Genomic DNA, 17,178 nt, shown 5'->3' on the forward strand with positions numbered 1-17,178 from the left:
AGACTCATGTTAAAAGGAACCACCAGCGTTCATATGTTCTCATGCTCTGAGCAAGGAACTTAAACGTTAGCTTTTTTACATGGCACATATTGCACTTCTGTTGCATTATTTATTTGAGACTAAATTGATTTTATTTATTATATTAAGTTAAAATAAAAAAAGTGCTCATTCAGTATTGTTGTAATTGTCATCATTTATAAAAATGTTAAAAAGTTAATAATTAACATTTAAAAAAATAAAAAATTTAAACACATCGGCGGTATCAGTGTTGAAAAATCAGAATCTGTCGACCTAGGGCGGTCAGAAGCATTAGGTTAAGTAATAGGCCTATGGTGTGAGGTCAGAAGCAGAGGAGAAAGCCTTCAGTTGGAAAACCAGGAACAAAGGCTGGACCGTTTAGAAATGTTGAGTAGCGTCACCCACAAACCACCTGTACAATGTCTGATATAGAAATTGTTTTTCAAGTTACTAATAATGTTATGAAAGGACAATGAACAACTGCTGATTGATATTTTCAGTATTTAACATACAAAAGTGAGACTTTTCTACGAGCGTTAGTAATAGGTGCTTTGGGTTAAGATGCACTAAAGGCTCCTCAAATTATATAAATGCACTTGATGTTCACAATTTGTTTTGTGGTTGGTCTACCATATTTATCAATGACTCCCTTGTCACTAGTTTTTGCACATCTTATGTTCAATCGTCATAGTTACGTAGCCCGATGTCTCTGAATTACTATTATAACACTGCCCCAGTGATGATGATGGGGTGACGTATGGGATTATTCTGGGATAAAGCTCAGCATTATGTCCTGCTTTAGCAGTTTAAACATGCATCATCATGTCAGCTGAAGTCCCACAGAACATTTAACAAACACTTTTTTCATATAAAACAAAAGCTTTCTATGCAAGCCATGTGTGTGTGTTCAGTTCCACACAGAGGGATGTTTTATTAGATGGTGGGGCTCAGGATGTACTAGTCTTACCGTTATGGGCCTCCCCCGTCACCGTACCCTCTCCTGCTGGGTTGCCATCCTGGTCTCTCCACTTCCAGTCGATGCCCCGCACCACGCGCGCACCGGGCACTATGTACTTCATCACCTGGGAGCGGAATAGACGCCTCTGCCTGCGCAGGTTGGCCTCCGCTTCCTTCACTGCTTTACCTGTAGAAGGGAGAAGGAGGTTGGTCAGATTGCTTTGCATCATTCAAATCTAATGAATAATGATTCATAAACATAGTGTCTCAGTAAAATCGCACATACCTTACTAAAATACTTATGTGTTTTGACTGTTTCTTGACAGCAGTGGCGAGAGCTTAGACGCCCAAAGAGCAAGCAGAAGTGGCACGGACAAACCTCCCATAGAGAAGAAACCTCAAGAGAACCCAGGAGCAGACTCTTACCTAGCTGGTCCTCACACACACCACTGACGGTGCCGTAGATCTCCAGGCCTGACAGAGACAGGTAGTGGGTCTGCCCGCTGGCATTCTTCCCCATCTGCTTGATGCGGATGTGTCTCCAGCCCTGTTTCTCCTCTTTGGATGGGTCCAGAGGCCAAGTGGCTGTGGACCTTCACAACAGGACAGGACACAAACTCACTGTCAGAATCAGATATAGGTTTTGGATCCTGAGTTCTTCCTGACCATAGGCTCCTGGATATGGGCCCTTCTGACTGGGACAAGGCTGACTTACCCCGGCTCGTTGAGGCTGCAGTCCTCCACATGGTTGTAGAGACTCATCCAGGTTTGGCCGTCTTTGGACACCTGGAACACCCAGTTCCTGAGGGCGGAGCGGCCGTAGCCACGTGCGTGGCGCAGGGTGTAGGCAGAGGGGATGACCCACAGGCCCAAGTCGATGGCGAACCAGGCGTTCTTATCATCGTTGGTGTGGCAGTTGAGGGCAGAGCTGTCTCGACTCAGGATGTCCTCCAGTCGTCCATATGGGAGGTTACGACCCTCAGAGGAGGTCACTACCACCAGGCCATAGGCTGCTGGGTTCACCCACTCATAGGCAGTCCTGGAGACAGAGGAAACACACAAGATTAATACAAGGTTATTTTCTAAATACTTTCTTGTATTGTATAATAAGCATTTAGCTGATTATCAGGTCTTCACACAATGACGATGGGAGGAGACTTACTTTGCATTGGTACCAATCCAGTAGACTATTCCGTTCTCGTCAAAGTCATGCTGGTGTCTGAATGTGAAGGTCTGTCCCTCTCTTAGCTTCTTGACGAAGATGAAGGAGGATCTATCAAAGTCATACCACTGCTTGGCCACCTGGGGGAGAGAAAGGAGATTACTCTGAGACCGCGTGAGTGTTCGCTCAAACTGATCACCTCAAATATGCTGAATGGACAGATAGTGAAAGAAGATGACATGGTTAAGGAAGAGGGGGTGGTACCATCTTGAGGAGGTACTGCTCCAGAGACTCCACGGTGGCCAGGGGCTCCATCTTCAGCATACGTCCGGTACGGTCGATCAGCGCCGTCTCCCCAGGTGCGCGCTCCAGACGGAAACGCAACCTCCTTGTCAGGATCTAACACACACACAGGAAGGACGAATAATGGGCATTTGACTGTTTGACGAGTACTTGCAGGAGTACTTGCATTCCTCATGAAGTTGATTGAGAGAATGCCAAGAGTGTGCAAAGCTGTCAGCGAAGCAAAGGGTGGCTACTTTGAAGAATCCATAGTATAAAATACATTTTGATTGGTTTAACCCTTTTTTGGTTACTATATTATTCCATATGTGTTATTTCATAGTTTTGATGTCTTCACTATTATTCTACAATGCAGAAAATAGTAAAAATAAAAGGAAAAAGCATTGAATTAGGTGTGTCCAAACTTGACTAGTACCGAGATATAATAAATAAAGGGCCATTTAAGATTTGTTTATTGAAACTATAATATCAACTGGTTATATTATATTGTGGAACACAAACTTTAAAAAAAGGTAGTAACCACAGCAGTGGTGCTTGCTTGTAGAATAGCTCTGCTATGGCATAGCATTGTTTTGTTCATTTAGCAGACAAAACACTTATTTCCCGAGCCCTTATCACTGTCAAAACATCTATTTTATAGTAAAAATAACCATGATGTAATAAAACAGAATAAAATAGAGCAGAATGTTAATCGCATCTCGTGTCTAAAACAGCTATTCTCAAAGAGATAATTTGAAACAGTGCTCAATTTGGCAAGATGAAATACATTTTTCAGAGTTACAAACCAAACTATGTCTTCTGTTAGAATTGAGTTTATTATACTTGTTCCTTGTTATTTTCTAAAACGATTAACAATTCCACATTGAACACCGCAAGGATTTGAATTATGGCCAGAACATCTGGTTAGCTTAACGGTCAGCTTAACGATTCTGATGAAAATACACCGTCTTCATCAAACTAATGTTTTTGCAGATTTTCAGTGTAGAACCTGTCTATGTTGGGGGGGGGGGGGGTTATAGCCTAGGCTAACCAATTCTAAATGCCACTAGCAGTTTACAAAGTAGGGTCGTCACTACTGTTAGTTGCCAAAGTCATAAACCCTGCCCGTTTCTCCAAGACGTTTATTCTCTCAGTGAAATATGGAACCGTTCCGTATTTTATCTAACGGGTGGCATCCATCAGTCTAAATATTCCTGTTACATTGCACAACATTCAATGTCATAATTAATTAGTTTGCAATGAGCCAGGCGGACCAAACTTTTGCATATACCCTGACTCTGTGTGCAATGAACACAAGAGACGTGACACAATTTCACCTGGTTAATATTGCCTGCTAAACTGGATTTATTTTAGCTAAATATGCAGGTTTAAAAATATATACTTCTGTGTATTGATTTTAAGAAAGGCATTGGTGTTTATGGTTAGGTACATGTTGGAGCAACGACAGTCCTTTTTCGCGAATGCACACTGCATCGATTATATGCAACGCAGGACACGCTAGATAAACTAGTAATATCACCAACCATGTGTAGTTAGTTATAACTAGTGATTATGATTGATTAAGTTTAATGCTAACTAGCAACTTACCGTGGCTTCTTACTGCATTCGCGTAACAGGCGGGCTCCTCGTGAGGCAGGTGGTTAGAGCGTTGGACTAGTTAACCGTAAGGTTGCAAGATTGAATCCCTGAGCTGGCAAGGTAAAAATCTGTCGTTCTGCCCCTGAACAAGGCAGTTAACCCACCGTTCCTAGGCCGTCATTGAAAATAAGAATGTGTTCTTAACTGACTTGCCTAGTTAAATAAAGATTAAATAAAGGACTAAAAAAAATTGGCGTCCAATATTACCGATTGTTATGAAAACTTGAGAATCGGCCATTCCGATTAATCGGTCAACCTCTAATTCAAACCCCTTCCCCTTTTCCACATTTTGTTACATTACAGCCTTGTGAAAAACATATATTTTCCCTCAATCTACACCCATAATGACAAAGCGACCAGTTATATATTTTTTGCCAATAATGAAGTACCTTATTTACACAAGTATTCAGACCCTTTGCTATGAGACTCGAAATTGAGCTCAGGAGTATACTGTTTCCATTGATCATCCTTGCGATGTTTCGACAACTTCCAGAAGGACAACCATCTCTGCAGAACTCCACCAATCAAGCCTTTATGGTAGAGTGGCCAGACTGAAGACACTCTTCAGTAAAAAGGTACGTGACAGCCCGCTTGGAGTTTGCCAAAGGGCACCTAAAGAAACAAGATTCTCTGGTCTGATGAAACCAAGATTGAACACTTTGGCCTGAATGCCAAGCATCACGTCTGGAAGAAACCTGGCACCGTCCCTACGGTGAAGCATGGTGGTGGCAGCATCATGCTGTGGGGATGTTTTTCAGCGGCAGGGACTTGGAGACTAGTCAGGTTTGAGGCAAAGATGAACGGAGCAAAGTACAGAGAGATCCTTGATGAAACCTGCTCCAGAGCACTGGGGACCTCAGACTGGGGCGAAGGTTCACCTTCCAACAGGACAACGACCCAAAGCACACAGCCAAGACAACACAGAAGTGGCTTCGGGACAAATCTCTGAATGTCCTTGAGTGGCCCAGCCAGAGCCCAGACTTGAACATAATCGAACATCTCTGGAGACCCAAAATTGCTGTGCAGCGATGCTCCCCATCCAACCTGACAGAGCTTGAGAGGATCCACAGAGAACGGGAGAAACTCTCCAAATACAGGTAAGCCAAGCTTGTAGCGTGATACCCAAGAAGACTCGATGCTGTAATCGCTGCCAAAGGTGCGTCAACAATGTACCGAGTCTGAATACTTATGTAAACGACATTTCTAGGTTTCTAAAAACCTGTTTTTGCTTAGTCATTATGGGGTATTGTGTGTAGATTGAGGCGGAAAAAACTATTTAAGCAATTTTAAAATAAAGCTGTAAGATAACAAAATATGGAAAGGGGGAAGGGGTCTGAATACTTTATGAATGCACTGTATTTGGAAAGAAAATGGGATCTCTGGTTAAAGATCAAGTTTTGGGCCTCCCGGGTGGCGCAGTGGTTTAGGGCTGGGTTCGTGCCCAGGCTCTGTCGCAGTCGGCCACATGGCATGACCTTCGTCTCTCCCGAGCCCGTACGGGAGTTGTAGCGATGAGACAAGATAATAACTACTAACAGTAACTACTAACAATTGGATACCACGAAATTGGGGAGAAAAGGGGGTTAAATAAAAAATAAAAAAAGATTGAGTTTTGACGTTAGTTTACTCATGCAGAACTCTAGAATGAGTTTTACTGAACCTAAGCTTTAAAACAGGTCGCTGGAACAAACACCACTATACTACTGAGAGATGTGGTGGAGGAGACTCACCTGCAGATTATAGGTGGAGCCTGGGGTGTCATACAGGTGCAGAGGTAACCTCTCAATGGACTCCAGGACTGCTAGTAGTTTGCGGATTAAGGCAACTGCGGGTCGGCTAAATTAAATGGGACAAACCAGGAAGTGAGCCACTGACAGGTTTTTATTATTTAAAAACACATTTATACAAATTAATTATATAAAAGTCTGAATTATTACCTTTCATCATCTTCGTTTTCACTGAATGCGGTTTTAAATACATTTATTCTTTCCATTAATGGTTTACAATCATGTTTCATGTCAAGTTCCACACTCTGAAAAAGAGAAAAACATTAATTGAGCCGAGTTGGACTTACGAGGAAGTTGGTTACCCAGACAGTGTTGAGAAAAAGTATGAAAGGAAGAGAAATCTGCAGCCCAGATGGAACCATATTCACTGTATAGAGTACTACTTTGGGCCAAAGGTCCCTGTACACCTCATCCATCCCATCTTACTTACATTATTAAGGACTGTAAAAAGCGCTTGCACTAGGCCACTGCTGCACATTTCATAGGGGGAGATGGTGTTCTCATCCTTGAGAACCACAATCAAGTTTTCCAGAGCCGTTTTCATCAAGTCTCTCCATGTGTTCTCTCCCTCGATACACTGCAACAGAAACAAAACAGCACATTTAGCTTTCACTGAGTCATCAAACCAAGCCTACAGCTTCAGACAGAACCAAGAAAACAAAACGACTACATATCACAGAGTGAGTCAATCAAAATATCTACTTCGTTTTTTAAAATTAAAGTACCAATTTACTGTAAATTGCATTAAGGCGCACTTTCCATAAAGTGCAAGTAGACGTGAATTGATGTCAATGTGTGTTGTGTGAGTGGATCAGGGCGATTCCCCCACCTACCGGTCTGTTGGTAATCATAATGTTATCCGACTCTGACATAAATTTAGGTTAGAGTTGATGTGCTTTTCCCCCCTACCTGTCTGTTGGTATGCAGCTCCCAAGCAGACTCCAGCTGGGTGGCGATGTTCCTCAGGGTGACCACCACCCCTCTGGGCATGCTCTCTACCGCCTTGAAGTGGTCATCATACAGGTCTCTGGCCATGGTCTTCACCTGCGTTTCACATTTCTAGCCATTTAGCAGACACTCGTATCCAGAGCCACTTACAAATCAGTGCATTCAACTAAGGTAACACAACCACACATCACAGAAACAGACAGAGGGGCTCTAGGCTCGCTGGGTGTTAAGGAAAAAGTGAGGGATAACTAGCATAAAACTGCTGTTAGGCTTGGGCTGTATACCGGGGGTTTTGGAAATAGACACAGGATGGTTTTTCCAATACTGTTGAAACTATTTGAACTTTTTATACATTGGAATATTTGCAGCTACTTTTTAAGTAAAATACATAGTCAACTTGTCAAATATATGTTAGGAGATAGAGAAGATTGTGTTCTTCATTTCACCTGTCAGATGATTTTTCATTATGAAGCTTACAGGTAGTAGTACCCAGTCATGTAGTGTTAGTTTACAAGCACACAATGACTAGACCAGAGCCTTATGAGTCGCTCAATGTTGTGCAGCACCTGCCAGGTGATCTAGTTACGGTATGGAATTCACAACTAAATGTTTGCCAGCTAGATATCTTATAACTATTAAGTTAACTGTCTAAAATGTGCCAAATGCTCTGCAGTTGTACATTTGGTTCGCTAATGTAGTAGCTACTTAGCTATCTAGCAAAGAGGTTAGCTTCTTCCAAAATATGTCGAATATTAGTTTTGTGCGTGCAGTAAACTGGGAGTAGCATTTTTTAGTTATTGTAATAACAGCATGAGCTGGGATGTCTGTCCTGAAAATAGTTTAGGTCAGAGACTGTATAAAATGATCGTTAGCATTTTCTATGGGATTTTATATGTACTTGTTAGCATTACTAATCTTCGTGTTGCAAAGGCTCAATGGAGTTTATAAACAGCGCCCCCTGTGTTTAGTGCCGGTATTACCTAAGATCCTGGTATGGAACAAGGCTGGTATGAAGTTATGACAATCTGGATACTGCCCAAGCCTACCCGCTGTTATATAAAACAGAAGAATGATATGGCGGCTAAACGAGATGGATAATATGTAATGTGCTCTAAAGCAACAAAAAAAAGGTGTCCCTGTGACAATAGACAAAGTAATCTTCTCAATTCAGGAAGCTGGCTTTAAACAACAACAAAAATACTGCTGAACAGAAGACGGACTCAACCACCTTTTGTTTTGTTTTCTCCAATTTGGATTTGAGCTTTCTTCCCCTCTTTCCAGTCCAGCCAGTCACAAATTCAGACCCTGTACAACACAACACAGAGAAGGAAAACATTAAGACAATTCACATCAAATGCAGGGCGGACTGGGAGATGCACTTAATGGCTTTCCACTAGCCATCACCACATCATTATTAGTAGAGGATAACACATTTTTCTTTATACACACATACACACTACATGACCAAAAGTATGTGGACACCTGCACGGTGAACATCTCATTCCAACATCATGGGCATTAATATGGAGTTTGTGCCCCCTTTGCTGCTATAACAGCCTCCACTCTTCTGGGAAAACTTTCCACTAGATGTTGGAACATTTCTGTGGGGACTTGATTCCATTCAGCCACAAGAGCATTAGTGAGGTAAGGCACTGATGTTGGGCAATTAGGCCTGGCTTGCAGTCAGCCTTCCAATTAATCCCAAAGGCTTTCGATGGGGTTGAGGTCAGGGCACTTTGCAGGCCAGTCAAGTTCTTCCACACAGATCTCAACAAACCATTTCTCTATTCACCTCACACTGTCCACCAGGGCATTGTCATGCTGAAACAGGAAAGGGCCTTGCCCAAACTGGCCACAAAGTTGGAAGCACAGAATCGCCTAGAACGTCATTGTATGCTGTAGCGTTAAGATTACCCTTCACTGGGACTAAGGCGCTTAGCCCCATTCAAACCATGAAAAACAGCACCAGAAAATATTCATCATCGACCAAACTTTACAGTTGGCATTATGCATTTGGGCAGGGGGAGTGGCCTACCACGTCACAGCTGAGCCATTGTTGCTCCACTTCACAATAGCAGTAGTTACAGTTGAGCAGGGCAGCTCTAGCATGGCAGAAATTTGACAAACTGGAAATGTGCCTATGACAGTGCCACGTTGAAAATCACTGAGCTCTTCGGTAAAGGCCATTCTACTGCCAATGTTTTTCTTTGTAGATTGCATGGCGGTGTGCTGGATTTTATATACCCGTTAGCAACAGGTGTGGCTGAATAGTCAAATCCACTAATTTGAAGGGGTGTCCACATACTTTTAATATAGTCTCAGGGTTTCCGTTAGCCGGTATTACCCGGCTTTTGGCTGTAATTAATTTTAAAAGGCCAATTGTCCGGGAATAGAAAACAAATCCTATTGAGATAATGCTTTATAGTCTATTAATTGATGGAAATACATTTGACTGGTCATACTTACTGGTCTATGAGTTCATTTGCATAATTTAGTGGAATTAAATTGGAGGGTGTACATTCATTATGGATCTTATTAATTTTTGGGCCATGATTAAAATAAGCTACTCGATATATCAACTGGCAATTTCAGTGCACTTCTCATTCGCTATTCAAATGCTGAGGCAACAGTAGGTAGGCTTCAGCGTGCCACACAACACTTTGCAATGAGCTGGAGGCAGTATGCATTTAGAAAACATATGGCTACCTAATCGTTGAAACCAGAATGTGGCACTACATGAGACATCATCTTGCTTTAAAGTAGCCTAGGCAAAACCCAACCATATCTGTAGCGAAGTAGAGGCTCCTCAGAGGTGGAAGGGGAGGACAATTCCTTAGTGAATTATTATTTATATATTTTTATAGTGAAACATTGTCATTTTTAGATAAAACTATACTATAAAACATGTTCACGTCACCAAATAATTTATTAGAACACATTGTTTTGCAATTAAGGTCTACAGTAGCCTCAACAGCACTCTGTAGGGTAGCACCATGGTGCAGCCGAAGGACAGCTAGCTTCCATCCTCCTCTGGGTACATGGACTTCAATACAAAACCTAGAAGGCTCATGGTTCTCACCCCCTTCCATAGACTTACACAGTAATTATGACAACTTCTGGAGGATGTCCTCCAACCTATCAGAGCTCTTGCAGCATGAACTGACATGTTATCCATCCAATTAATCTAGTAGTGAAAGTATAAGCTACAGCTAGCACTGCAGTGCATAAAATGGGTTGAGTAGTTGACCCAAAGAGAGAAAAAGACAATAGTTGAACAGTTTGGAAACAAATGAATTTCTCTTCCAAGACATGGTAAGCTTTTGGTTTTACTCATTTTTTGCCACTGAGACCCATCGGTGGAACTGCTAAACTGCTTACTGATTGAACACTGTACTGAATGCTTGTATTGGGTTTACTAATGTGTTAGTTCTATTAGCTATGTTGTCTATCACATTACTTTAGCTAATATGGTGACAACAATGTAGGCTATGTCTAGGTTATATGGTTTGACGTCCACAAGTGAAGGAAAAAGGTGAGAGGAGAGCGTGTAGAGGTGAGAAGGAATACAACGTGGCTGCTATGAAAGTAAACTGTGTGTGTGTGTGATCAGGGGTGTATTCATTCCTCCTATTCTGTTGAAAAACATTTCTTAAAAACAGAAGCAAACGGAACGAAACAGTGATAAACATATCTTAATTTGTCCAATAAAAACTCTAATTTGCAACTGTTGGACTAATAATTACACCCTAGATCAGCTAGATGCAGGCAGGAGTGTGAAAGGCGGTATTGAATGTGTCACTGTCTGCCCATGTGTCACGGTCTCACCTAATTTCTCTCTACACCTATGTTGTAAACTTTTCATAGGCTAAGTTGTAGCAACCTCATGATGGGTATAGGAACATTTTGTAGTAGCCTAAACCTATTCAAGTTACATTCAACTGGGTGAATGGAATATGAATGATAGGCCTCCAATATGCTGTAATAGAAATAAAGCCATGCTCATGAAACAAAACATTGTCCTATCTTAAAAGGCAATTATTTTATTTCATTGTCCATATCCTAGTGCTTTGTGTGCATTACTGCACTAATAATGTTAAGAAATAGTTGATCAACATTTTAAGCGAAACGTTCTGATGTATTGCATCAGATTCATTGATTTTTAAAAGTTGTATGAATTTGGGATCTATAATCCCACAACTGTCCGTTTGGTCAGCTTGTCAAGAAAGAAATATCCCAATAGCCTAGGTAAACTGTTCTACTATTGGGGTAGTAGATTGACATAAGCGCCGCGTCCAAAAGGCTAATGGAATTAAATTGCCAAAATGATAGCCTAATTAGCATACTCCTGTCTTTACAGAAATAAATAAAAACAGTTTGGAAAGAGAAGACCATGACAAAAATACTAATGTCTTTTAGTTATGAAAATGATCAACTTAATTGAGTGAACAAGCGAAGGCCTGTAGTCTATCTTATTGGCACCAGCAGAAAACATCGGCCATATCCCCAGTGAGTGTGCAGTGCGCATATTCACTCGATCATTGTTGGGTCAGTGACACATAAAAGTCTGTCCTAAAACAATAATTTCCTCCTCCAGTTTAGATGGACGTCATATTCTATTTATCTCCCCTTCTCAGAGGCCTAAAAAAAGATTCTGCTGTCTCCAGTCATATAAAGTTTAGTAGAATTGCATGACGTAGGTTTCTTTCTTTGCACAGGAAAAACATCTGATATAGCTTATAGTCCAGGCCTCTACACTACACGCTCAGCCATGCAACAGTGATTGAGTTATATTAGCCTAAATTATGACTATCCAATCTAATCACATTATGATTAGCAGGCTGTTACATAAGTCTGCAAATGCGATGATGCATGGAATGATTTATTATAAAGGTGCATTTTTACGGTGAAAATGTGCTTCCGAAACATGAAAGTCACACGCAGCCTATGTATAGGCTAGTGATTTTGCTGTTCATTACTGGGGAAAAGTAATTGTGTGCAGTAAGGACACACATCATCGCCTTCTCGATTTGCATGTTCTGTTAAGTTTAATTACCATAATATAAAATGTGATTTTTGTCATTCTGAGCACCGTGTGTCAGAATCAGGTTATGGTAAATTTCTCAAAAAGTCCAGTAAATTAAAATTCTGCCAGTCAAACGTCCGGACACACATTTTCATAACGGAAACCCTGAGATGAAATAAATAAATTATAAAATGAGAGAGATTAATCTATAAACAATTTAGGCACATTTAACTACAGAATTAAATACAACAAAATGATATGATCTATATGCACTGAAGTTCAAACTAACAGACCTAGTGATGTTTCAGCGGTGAAGGAGTGCTTCGTGCCCCTGTTGGACTCAAACACGAAGCCGGGCAGGTCCTCCTTGAGGATGGTGGCCTGCTGTCCGTCAGAGTTGTGGATGGCGATCTCTCCCTCCTTCAGGCAGGTCAGGGACCAGTTCCCCACCGTCAGCTTGGTGGGACCCAGGGCAGACAGAATGGGCTGGCTGGCTGTCACAGGTTTCACCTGGCTCCGGGCACGCTGCAGCTTCTCCAAAAACTCACTACGACTTTCTGGGTGGGTAGTACAACACGGTTATTCACTTGTTACAACTGCATGTATGCGAGTGGAGGGAGCTCATTCTGGCCTCAATTCCAAATAAGAGATGGAGAGGAATAAGTAACTAGTTGAGGAAAGTTCAAGTCATAACATACCAGGTCGATTGAGAAGGTATGTAGCTAGGTCTACCTGAGCTGTCGGAGCCTCCCTCGGGGCTGCCGCTGGAGTACATGGTGGCCAGCTTGCCGTCCAGGATGAAGCGGAACCATCCGTTGGAGCCGTTGGAGAGCTCCAGGGCTGCAGCATCACTCCAGATGTACAGGCAGTCCCTCCCCCTGATAATGGACCAGTCACGCCAGTGGTAGGGCTTCCCCTGCTGCACCTCTTTGGCATCCTCCTGTGGCTCATCCTCCTGGTGGAACCAGAGACATTTACTTTACATTTTAGTCATGTAGCAGACGCTCTTATCCAGAGATTTTAAATCAATTTTCTTTGCGGAACACTTTTTATTACACAGAAATCACAAAGCTCTATCAGTGTATATTTGAACTGCATTATGGTGTTCTTATTGCACCTTCTCTGGTTTGGACACTTCCTCGTTCTCATCGTCTGAGGTGGGTCCAGCCAGAGTGGACACCTTGTTGATGACGCCCAGTCTAGCCAACTGGTCCAGGAAGACATCTCCTCCTTTGTCCACCAGGTCTCTGATGATCTGCAGTGCCAGCAGGTGACCGTCATCATCGTCCTGTACAGGAAGAGACACCACATTTAACTTAGCCTGTGGATTACTAGAGAGCTGGTGCAACTAAATTGCTTTTTAACAGGCATTCGGTTATTGGTGGACGTTGTTAATAGTGGAGGATCACACACACACACACACACATCTTGAACACACACATACACAAAGAGATGGATGTTGTGTAGTGCCGTACCTCCTGATCCAGTACGGTGGCGGTGATCTCCACTAGCACGGTTGGCAAGTTGTGACCGGCGTCAGAGTCACACACCTCCTTCAGCAGCACTTCACAGCTGTAGTGGATCATCTTCCTGATCAGAGCCAGGCTAGCTTTCCTGTAAGGGACAGAGGGACGACATGTTAAAGCACCAATGTCACTTTTTGGGCAACCTGACCAAATGCCCATAGAAATGTGAGTTATAGATCTGTCATGATCATTGAAAGCAAGTATAAGATGCATAGAACAGATCTGTGTCATTTTTGAGTCTTTTGCTTTCGGTTTTGTACACCAGCTTCAAAACAGCTGAAACTACAATATTTTTGATTAATGAAAATATATTTCACAGAGGTTTAGATGGTACAATGATTCTCTGAACGAGAAACTGAAATTAAGCAAACTATTAGAATTTTAGCAACCAGGAAATGGAGGTACGATTTCTGCATATTGCACCTTTAATGCAGGGGTTTCCAAACTTTTTCAGCTTGACAGTATTTCAATCTGAAGACATTATGGTTTGAAGTGACTGAAATGCTTTAGAAAAGGGATTGAGAAGTTCAGAAGAGCATCAGGCAATAATGTTGTATGATCTCTATGTAGAAAATAACCTTATTGTTGATGATGTTCTTTCCCCCCTAGTCTGATTTAGAGCCTGGTCTTGTCCACTCGGTGCTAACAGCTTGTGGGCATAGTAGAGAAACAGTACGTACGTGTTCCTGAGAGTCTTACAGTATCTTTCAGTGATGGGGTCATAATATTTTGTAGCTTAAAAAAGATAGAGACACGTGTAGGGAGAAAAAATAACTCACTCGGTTTATTACAATAGCATGTTCTATGAACCAACCGCAAAACTTCTCTCGCAACCCCATTTTCAAATCACACGACCCATAGTTTGGGAAACCCTGTGTTAATGGATTTGTATGTGTCCCTATTCAAATAAAATTGCATTCAGGAACTCAGTAATATATACATCTCTGTGAGTTTAGACAAAGGTCCTTTGGTCAAGTTACTCTCAAAGTTGTGCTTACCTAATAGAAGGTAGCATGGTTTGCTGAAAGGTTTGTGCAAATACTGGTAGCAGCCTCTTCAGGTAGATGGGGGCCATCTCAGGGTCTCCTTTGGGTTCGCTGCCCTCCTCCTCCTCGTTCAAGTCTTTCTTCTTCTTGTCCTCTCCTTTGTTAACAGGGCACATCCAGTCTCCTTCAGAACAAAAGAGAACAACAAATTGTGAAATAACCACCGTCCTTTATTCTCTGATGGGCATGAGCCACTGACGACCAAGGATTTTCATGGAATCAGTCGGCAGCACAGCTGTTAATATATTGTTAGAACTCACCAGGAGACTGGAGAATGGCTACCACCTCACTGTGGCCACGCTCCCTTGCTTTGTCCAGGGGAGTTTTCCCATCTTCATCTCGGAGGTCAGGGTTGGCTCCATGTCGCAGTAGAGTCTATAGACACATAGAAAAATGCTTACTAGGGGAACTTACTGTATCTGCCTGTATTCCCAAACAACATATAGAGGATAGGGTGCACACGCAAAAACTTTATCCTATGTTTTCTTTACATTCATTGAATTCAATATACACCAAGCAGCCAACAGTCCAGCTGCTGGGCCTTTATCAAGGGATGTTGTTGGAAAAAACAGCCGTTTGAGCGTTAAAAGAGATTTCCTCTCAAGGTTAAAGAGACCATAGCTACCTTTGCTACTTGAGGCCGTCCAAAACAGGCAGCGTAGTGGAGGGAGGAGGACCTCTGACCTCTGTTGACATCAGCACCTCTCTCACACAGGAACTCAACCTGGGACATCAACCACAACAGGGGTATTTCAACAGAGTCTTGATAATGAAGGCACGCAAAGAACAACTTTTTACAACATTTTGGAACAGACGTGTATTATTGGACTCTCCTTATTTCAGTCCATTTTCTTCTGTTTGGTGCCAAATGAATACAATAGTGTCGTGGTCTGGTTTCGGGGTGACAAACAAGCCATTATGGAACCAAACCATAGTAATCTGTCTGCATTAGGCCATGCATACAGTTTGTTGCTATGGACACCTATTGACAGAACCTTGAGTACTGAAACCATTCTTGCAGCACAACAGGGAAGAGATGCTGTCCTTAAAAGGATACTTTGGGATTTTGTCAATGCCACTTATCTACTTCCCCGGAGTCAGATTAAGTCATGGATACAATTTTTGTGTCTCTATGTCCAGTATAAAGGAAGTTAGAGGTAGTTTACTGAGCCAATGCTAACTAGCATTACTGCAATGACAAAGTACCTTCGGAAAGTATTCGGACCCTGTCACTCTGACAGCGCTCCAGAGTTCCTATGTGGAGATGGGAGAACCGTCCAGAAGGACAACCATCTCTTTGCAGCACTCCACCAATCACGTCTTTATGGTAGAGAGGCCAGACGGAAGACACTCCTCGGTAAACGGCAAATGACAGCCTGCTTGGAGTCTTCCAAAAGGCACCTAAAGGAAACAAGATTCTCTGGTCTGATGAAACCAAGATTGAACGCTTTGGCCTGAATTCCAAGCATCACGTCTGGAGGAAACCTTGCACCATCCCTACGGTGAAGCATGGTGGTGGCAGCATCATGCTGTGAGGATGTTTTTCAGCGGCAGGAACTGGGAGACTAGTCAGGATCGAGGCAAAGATGAACAGAGCAAAGTACAGAGATATCCTTGATGACAACCTGCTCCAGAGTGCTCAGGACCTCAGATTGGGGTGAAGGTTCTTCTTCCAACAGGACAACACCCTAAGCACACAGCCAAGAAAACAGCCAGAGCCCAGACTTGAACCCGATCAAACATCTCTGGAGACTTGAAATTAGCTGTGCAGCACGGCTCCCTTCCAACCTGAGAGCATCTGCAGAGAAGAATTTGAGAAATTCCCCAAATACAGGTTTGCCATGCTTGTAACGTCATACCCAAGAAGACTCGATGCTGTAATCACTGCCAAAGGTGCTTCAACAAAGTACTGAATAAAGGGTCTGAATACTTATGGAAATGTGATATTTCCGTTTTTTATTTTATTTATACATTTGCTAAAATGTCTAAAAAGCCGTTTTTCTTTGTCATTATGGGGTATTATATCGTCGTTGTGGGGTATTGTGTGTAGATTGACGAGGGGGGAAAAACGATTTAATCCATTTTAGAATAAAGCTGTAACGTAACAAAATGTGGAATAAGTCGAAGGGTCTGAATACTTTCCGAAGGCACTGTATATGGGTATCTGCATTGCGCTAGAAAGTAATTGTTCTAGAGCTAGTTAACAACTTCCTTCAACTGCGCGCAGAGACATAAAAATGGTATCCATGAGCTCATCTGACTCTGGGGAACTAGATACAGTGCCTCATTTCCAAAATATATCTTTAATCCCCCTGGCACAATAAGCCATTCTGTTCTGTTCGCATGCGTAATGGTCCCCATAATGTATTGGGTAATCTCTGTAAAGAGATAGAGGGATACGAGACTCAGTCTGAAATAGCTTACCATTTCCTGTGTGCCAAACGCAGAGGCCCAATTCAGAAGAGTCTGCCCGACGTCATCCATGAAATTCACTTCAAAAGCTGCAACATAGGAACCATTTTAAGCAATTGAATATGCGTGTGCAATAACAGACACTTTTCATAAACATGACACATTTACCATTATGCAAAACAAACGGCTGAAATTAATTAAGAAAAATTGCACCATTACACCAGATTGGACAAACTTCCTCTGCCACATCATCATGTGCCCTAGCCTCCTGACAGACCAACATATAGGATATATCTGGGTCCCAAATGGTGCCCTATACCCTTTACAGTGCATTACTTTTGAGCCAATACTATCCACC

General features: G+C 42.3%; 1 protein-coding gene across 15 annotated transcripts in view; it reads right to left on the reverse strand.

The window, feature by feature from the left end:
• The window catches only part of LOC110505770 (E3 ubiquitin-protein ligase HECTD1), a 37,733-nt gene that overhangs the window by 12,215 nt on the left and 8,340 nt on the right, over positions 1-17,178 (reverse strand). For all 15 annotated transcript variants that reach the window (XM_090221109.1, XM_090221107.1, XM_090221103.1 and 12 more), the window contains exons 7-24: positions 16,833-16,909; positions 15,034-15,132; positions 14,669-14,783; positions 14,361-14,532; positions 13,312-13,450; positions 12,954-13,124; positions 12,569-12,791; positions 12,130-12,393; positions 8,042-8,118; positions 6,775-6,909; positions 6,296-6,442; positions 6,016-6,110; positions 5,809-5,914; positions 2,402-2,536; positions 2,138-2,277; positions 1,691-2,014; positions 1,402-1,568; positions 986-1,162 (exon numbers count right to left, since the gene is read on the reverse strand). In XM_090221109.1, coding sequence (XP_090077235.1) covers positions 986-1,162; positions 1,402-1,568; positions 1,691-2,014; positions 2,138-2,277; positions 2,402-2,536; positions 5,809-5,914; positions 6,016-6,110; positions 6,296-6,442; positions 6,775-6,909; positions 8,042-8,118; positions 12,130-12,393; positions 12,569-12,791; positions 12,954-13,124; positions 13,312-13,450; positions 14,361-14,532; positions 14,669-14,783; positions 15,034-15,132; positions 16,833-16,909 — 2,763 coding nt within the window. The remainder of the gene's footprint in view (positions 1-985; positions 1,163-1,401; positions 1,569-1,690; positions 2,015-2,137; positions 2,278-2,401; positions 2,537-5,808; positions 5,915-6,015; positions 6,111-6,295; positions 6,443-6,774; positions 6,910-8,041; positions 8,119-12,129; positions 12,394-12,568; positions 12,792-12,953; positions 13,125-13,311; positions 13,451-14,360; positions 14,533-14,668; positions 14,784-15,033; positions 15,133-16,832; positions 16,910-17,178) is intronic.

Source organism: Oncorhynchus mykiss, chromosome 25 (genome assembly GCF_057628025.1).
Source record: "Oncorhynchus mykiss isolate SJ-2025 chromosome 25, ASM5762802v1, whole genome shotgun sequence".
Lineage (NCBI taxonomy): Eukaryota > Metazoa > Chordata > Actinopteri > Salmoniformes > Salmonidae > Oncorhynchus > Oncorhynchus mykiss.